Source organism: Lipotes vexillifer, unplaced genomic scaffold, assembly GCF_000442215.2.
Source record: "Lipotes vexillifer unplaced genomic scaffold, Lipotes_vexillifer_v1.1 scaffold689, whole genome shotgun sequence".
Taxonomy (NCBI): Eukaryota; Metazoa; Chordata; class Mammalia; order Artiodactyla; family Lipotidae; genus Lipotes; species Lipotes vexillifer.
Window position 1 is genome coordinate 267,087 of NW_006772359.1, and position 6,925 is coordinate 274,011.

At 51.3% G+C, this 6,925-nt stretch overlaps 1 protein-coding gene across 1 annotated transcript; it reads right to left on the bottom strand.

Moving 5' to 3' along the window:
- Nucleotides 1-3,692: 3,692 nt before the first annotated feature.
- On the bottom strand, nt 3,693-4,789 carry OLIG1 (oligodendrocyte transcription factor 1). The gene has a single exon (XM_007447408.1). The coding sequence runs from the start codon at nt 4,700-4,702 to the stop codon at nt 3,890-3,892; it is 813 nt and encodes a 270-aa protein (XP_007447470.1). The 5' UTR covers nt 4,703-4,789; the 3' UTR covers nt 3,693-3,889.
- Between the last annotated feature and the right edge of the window lie 2,136 nt (nt 4,790-6,925).

Sequence of the window (6,925 nt, forward strand, 5' to 3'; positions counted from 1 at the left end):
TTCCCTACAACTAAAAGTTGCTTGATAAAAGTGAGCCTGTGTGTTAGAAAAGCACGACAGTTTTCAAGCTGTGGTTTCTTGAGCCTCCTTCAGTGGAGGTGGTACTCTTATTGATATTTACGTGTGCAGAAGAGGGAAGGGGCAGTGAGCCAGCAAGAAACTGCCTCCTGGGGGAAATGCATTTTCCCAATAGATGTGCTGTATGCCATGGTGAGAAAAAGCTCTTCCTAACCACCACCTTGTTCTTAGCAAGTTCATAATGTGTGCCTGTGTGGCAGAAAGAAAAGTCCTTCTGGCTGGCTTCCTTTATGGCCTGTGAGGTCTAGCTAGCAGGCTAAGACTCTGCGTATTGACTGCCAGCTTGCACCCAGCCTCACCTGCGTATCTGGGGAGTCAGCAAGGACTAGATGGGTGACCCTGAACCAGATGGGCAACATGGAAGCAGTGTTGTTAATAATCTGAACTTTGGTAAAGTGAAATAATTCCCATACTTGGGATGGAGCCTCTTTCTTGATGGGGACACTTACCTTCTAAGTTATATATTTTACAAGGTCATATTTTCATCCCTGGTGTAATCAGTTTCCCTTGGAGGAGGACACCTCTAAATAGACCATCACTACAGGCTACGGAAATCCCACAGTGCATTTAATCTGCTCTCCGTTTACTGATTGATTGTTCACCTGGCCTCCCGCACGTATAACCACATAATTTCTCAGGGCCTTGTGTATTTTCCCCTTAGGTTCTGTTCACTCTCGTCGCTGGGATCACAAACTGGCTGGATGCAGGGAACTTTTTTTTGGCGTTGAGCCACATGTTTCTTTTCATCGTGCTTCTGAAGCCTGGTGAACCTTTCTCAAGGAGCCTGTCTTACACCCTCTCTGCTTTCCCAACCGCTTCCAAGACCAGCTTAAATTTGTTCCTTCTGCAGAAAGCCTGCCTGCAGACTTCACAGAGCAACTCCTCGCTCTACAGCATACATGTCTACACTTAAATATTGTGCCTGCAGAATATGCTACCCTCCCATAGACATACGTTCAGAGGTCTAACTTTGCGTTTGGGGCACCGTATATAATTGCCTTTTATTCTACAGGACAGCTGAATGCCCTCTGATGCTACTTTTCGGGATGTCAATTCCTTGTAAGGAGGGGGTCTGCTAATCTTTCTTGGCACATGGGCCAATAAGATGCTACATGCAGGCAGATAACTTAAATACTTTGAGGATACTCAAAATAGCCCTGCATATTCTTGTGAAAGTCACTCGTAATCTTTAGTGGTTCTGGGAAGCATCATAGGTTGTGATTTTTCTCAGTTAAATAAAAAAATCACATGTAGTGTTACCTTTCCTATAAGGCACTGGTACTTGCTCCAGTTTATAAGTAGAGACAGGAGGGAGACCACCCATTCCTCTTCTGCCCTATAGCTCTCTGCTTCTTTTAGAGATGGTTTTCAAAATGAGAATGGCATCTAGGTGATATAGCCGGGACTACTGGAGGAATTGTTTATTTCTAATATCCTAGAAATATTTTTTTCAGGGGTGACCTGATTTGGTTTTGCTTTAGTTGTTCATTTTCTTTCTGTCCATTGTCAAGATGCAAGGTAAGCAAAGACAGCTGTTTAATACACAGAAGGCCACAATTCAAATTTAGTTATAATAGAAGCCTGTGAATTTTCTGATGGCAGAGTCAGGAAGAATGAGAAATTCTTCCCCGAAATGGGTTGGTGCATTAGCACTACTTTCCCTCAAGTCCTCTCCTGCCCCTCCCCTTGAGTAAATAGGCACTTAGCCAGGATGGTAGGCAAGGCAATTCCATCTGGCCGGCACGCCTCCCCACCAATCCCTTCTGTGTTCCCAAAGTGAATACTCATTTCTCCTAAATGTATACATGCTTCACATGGACCAGTGTGGATAAAACTGAGTAAATCACCTTATCTGGCCTTTCTTTAATTTCCCACAGGTTAAAGGAAACACTGTTTCTCCCCTACGATCCCCCTACCTTTAAATGTGGTTGTATTTCATTAATAACTATGAATATTTAAATATTGCATGTGAGCAAGTCCACATTCCAAATTCTTTGTAACATCATCAGACAGAAGAGTTTTCTTTACTTGTTAGAATAAAATGATGTCCAAGGTCGTAATTTCCTGGGAGAAAACTCCAACCTGATCTAAATGATGGGGGGAAAGCTCAGCCATGAGATATTGTTTAAGCTTCTGTCCACTAAGACAGAAAAAGGTATATTTCTGAGAAATATGATGAGATAGAAAATAATTTTATCATAAATGTATTTCATGGCCCATTTTTCACACTGTAGTGTAAAAAGACCCTCCCTCCCAGCTCGGCTAAGAACTAATTCCTGGAATTCCTCCCTCCCTCCTCTCACCCACCCATTCACCTGCGATGCCTGAACTTGACCTACAGTTGACTCCATTGGATTATTTTACAAATCAGGAAGCCAGGTTTAACATTTTTGACCCGCGTCATTTAATGATTACCCTTCATCCTGAGGTTCTGGATCCACCAGGGCACCTTACACTTTTATTAACAAACAGATCAGGCGGAAAATATAAGGTTTTTACATGTTTATTTTGTTCACAGCGCAACGAAACAAAGTTAGAGAAAAAAATAAAATGCCAGTTAAATTCGGCTACTACCAACAACCAAAAACCTTAAACATAAAATCCAAAGCAAGCTTCTGAAAGGTCATAAAATCATCTTGGGTGGAGTAATTTGTTAACATCTGTAACAAATCAATGTACTGATAGTTCTGCAATCGCACAGCGGCCAGATGACCCACCCCACGCGCTGGTCCAAGACCCCGCACGTGAAGGGACAGCGCAGAAAACGCCATCCCGCCGTCGCCACCGCAGCGGAGCCCCTCCGGGCAGCCTGCTCTGTGAGGCTCCCGGTTCCCCTCCGTGTCTTTTAACGAGGCAGAACGTTAATTAGACATCGTGCTTTCTGACAGGACAGCAACGGCGAAACGCATTGTTACCTATTTTTTAGGACACCGGGAACCCCTTCTGCGGGGGAAAGGTGGTTGTTTTTAAGCAAGCTCAAATGTTGGTTACGCTACCTTTGGGGAAGGGGGGACAAAACGATGAATCTTGAGTTCTAAACTGCCCTTCTAAGAAGACGCCATGATTTCAAAGCGAATAATCGCAACAAAACACACGGTTATGCGATTATCAAAAGCTGCACTGTAATCGTCGGGGTACGAAAGCGGACTTCCCAACCCAGCACACCCATCCACCCGGGAATTGTCATGGCCCCCTCCCGTGGCACCGCGATGCCAACCGTCCAGCCGCAGAGGGTCGGTCCGTCTGCTACGCCCGAGACCTTCTGCACCGACTTAGTGGTCTCTCTCGGCTTTCTGGGGTCGGGCAGCCTCCTCTAACAGGGGCTGTTTGCTGGGAACGAGGGCGCCTATGACCCCTGGCCGAGGAGAAGAAAACACCGCCACCTCTAGCCCCCGCCCTCCGAGAGCAGCCCCTTGGTCCCCTCGGGCCTGGCCTGACGCCGCACCCTGGGCTAGCATGGCGCCTTGAAGTCCACATCACCTCCTGCGAAGCGCACGACTCCAGGAGCCGGGAGAGAAAAGCGCTGGGTGACAGTGGCAGTGAGAGTGCGCACTTACTGCGCAAAGCAGCTGGAATCCACCCAGAACCCCAAACAGCCCCGATGCTCTATCGAACATCCGCTCGGGTCACTTTAATTTCCCCGGGGTGGGGGCGGGGAGGGGGACGCCCAACAGTCCCTTTCTCTGGGCGAGAAAGTTCGAAATGCCCTCTTTGCTCGGCCCTGCTCTCGCGGGGCGCAGGGCGCGGGGACGCGCAGAAGCTGGGCGGCGGGAGGCCGGGCCGAGGTCGCGCCCCGGGCCCGGGCCAGCCCTCACTTGGAGAACTGCGCCTGCACCGCGGCGAGGCCCAGGCCTGCCGGGACGAGGTGCGGGAACTTGCAGACGGCGCAGGTGCAAAGGCCGGGGCTGCCCGCGCCGCCGCCCGGGCCGCCGCCGGGAAGCGCGAACTGGCCGCAGGGCGGCTCATCGAGCGCCAGCGACAGGTACTTGGCCGGGCGCAGCGCGTCGGGCGGCCCCACGGCGCCGGGGGCCAGCAGCACTGAGCCCGGCGCTGCGGCGAGCAGAGGCAGGCCGGCCAGCAGCAGGCGCGGTGCAGCGGGTCCCGCGCCCTCGCCGAGCGCGCGGCGCAGCTCCTGCAGCGAACTGCCCAGCAGCAGGATGTAGTTGCGGGCGAGCAGCAGCGTGGCGATCTTGGAGAGCTTGCGGCCCGGTGCACCCTGGCAGTGCGCCGCCGAGTAGGGCAGGATGACCTCGCGCAGCGCGTCCATGGCCAGGTTCAGGTCCTGCATGCGCTTCCGCTCTCGGCTGTTGATCTTGCGCCGCAGCTGCTGTTGCTGCTCCTCCTTGGCGTCTGCCCGGGAGCCGCCGCCCGCGTGCGCGCCCGGCCCGGATCCGGTGCCCGGCGGCTCTGCGGGCGCCTCCGGCTTCTCGCGCGCCGCCTTGGGGAGAAGGGGGGCCGTCGTGGAGGAGGAGGAGGAAGTGGCGGAAGAGGAGGAGGAGGGCGGCTGCCGGTAGCCCACGAGCTCATACAGGGAGGCCCCGAGCTGCACGTCTCCCGGCCGCTGTGGCCGCAACATGGTCGCAGGGGCCACGTTCACGCGCGCCTGGGAAACCGCATAATACATCTGGGGGATGGTGGGGAGGGCCGAAGCGCCCTTCAGGAACGCCCCGGGGTGGACCTTTCAGCAGGCCGCCCCTCCCCGCAGACCTGCGCGCGGGGAGCGGATGGCAGGGCAGTAGCCCGCGCCCAACCCCTTTAAACCCGGCTTGGGAACCTGAGGGGTCGCGGGCTGCTGGGCGCAGCCAATGGGGGCGCGAGGTCCGGCGCAGGCGTGTGCTCATTGGCCACCCGCTCCTCAGGCCGGCGCGGAGGTACCGCTGGCACCGCTTAAGGACATTATTGTGAGCGCCCCATGGAGAATCACAGGACAGGCCTCCGGGAGGGAGGGAAGGAGGGAGGGACGCGCCTTTTCGGGTGGAGTGCGGCTGTTCTTGCAGGACTGGTGGCATGGTGAGGCTAAAACTCCTGTGCCTACCTCCTTCTGCCCTCTGCCTCTACTTTTGGGGATACATATGCATATTGGTTTGTTTTAAATCGTGGTCAAATACGCATAACTTAATGTACCATCTTAACCGTTTGTTAGTGTACAGTTCAGTAGTGTTAAGTGCACTGTTGTGCACCCAATCCGCAGAACTCTTCATCCTGCAAAACTGAAACTCTGTACTCATTAAACAATTCCCCATCCTCCCTGCTACTCCTGGCAACCATTATTCTTCTATGAATCCGACTACTCTAGGTGCCTCATATAAGTGGAATCGTATTGTATTTATCTTCTAGTGACCAGCTTATTTCGTTTAGCATAATGTCCTCAATGTTCATTCATGCTTTAGCATGTGTCAGGATTTTGTTTCTTTTTAAGGCTGAATAATATTCCATTATATGTATATGCCTCGTTTTGTTTATCCAGCTCTCTATAGATGGACACTTGGTTTGCTTCCACCTTTTGGCCGCTGTGAATAATGCCGCTATGAGCATGGTTGTAACAGGTTTTTTTTTAAACACGTGATTCCCTGCGAGGTTTGAGAACTAAATTTCTGGGCTCAAGGACCGGTAGCATTGGAATGGTTACTCCCAGCCTCTCCCTCATCCCTCTCTCTGATTAAAAGGTCTTTAGGGACTAAGGAGCTTTGGGGGTGGGATTTCTTTCCTCTCCAAAAGAGGCACGTATTCATTCTGTCAGCGACTCGACTCTTGCTTAAGTAAAAACTCGCGTAGAAATTGGCCTTTTAGCAGGAAAACAGCAACAACAAAATCCAAAATCAACAACGCACCCACACACTCATATCTGTTCGGGGTGGAACTGAACTTTTCTCTTCCCCAAATAAAGTAGAGATTACTCAGTGACCCCGGAAGTCTTCTATCCCAACACCAGGGCATCCTATTGCAGCTTGTCATTATCCCATGGCCGAGTGGCATGGGAAAGAGGACCTTTTGGTATCGGAACCTCTACCATCCAATACAGTAACGACCAGCTACCTGTGCCTATTAAAATTTAATTATTTACAATAAAATCAAGTTATACGCTTCGTTCCTTGGTTGCACTAGCATTGCTTCAAGTGCTTAGTAGTGGCTACAGTGGCCAACTATTGGACGGCACAGAGACCATTTCATCATCACAGAGAGTTCTACTGGACAGTGCAGATGTTAACAGTAACTTAAAGAAAATGAGCTTCTCTACCATGGTCCCCTTTGGTGTGAGAAGAGGGGTGCTGTTGAAGGGCCTATCGTAACGGGGACTGATTTCAGCTCTCAGAGCCCACTGGCCGTGCTTGCTGATTTCAGGGCTGCTTTGTTCCGTTTTCTTCCACCAGCATTCTCCCCATAGGCTCACTCTGATCTCTGCTTCTGACCGCCAGCTTTGCCTATAACATCCTGCCCAGGCCTCAGGTTCTGCTCCAACATTACTTTCTTCTCAGAGTCTTGGTGATTTCTCACCTTCGTCCTCTCATCACGCTCGGGAGACCATTGATATCATTTTCCCCATAGCCTAGATTGTGTTATGTGGAGGACATCTCTGCATTGGGTTGTGATTGTTTGGAGGGCGGGAATCATTTGTTCCTTTCTTCATCCTCCCAAAGCTTTGCAACGACTGTGTGTCCCGGGCGTGTCTAAGAATTAGTGTGAAATCTCCACTAGTTCACAGATTCATCCCTGAGATGTGCAAACTCCCAACAGTGCTTTAATCCAAGAGTTTCCCCTAGGTTTCATGGAGAGGGAAGGGGCCTGGTAGGACCCCCTAGCAGGCTGGGGGACTCACTTAGGGAGAGAGGAAGAGACCTCAGCAGGA

Coding starts and splice junctions, on each gene's coding strand:
- OLIG1 (XM_007447408.1), bottom strand. CDS start 4,702: ATGTATTATGCGGTTTCCCAGGCGCGCGTGAACGTGGCCCCTGCGACC.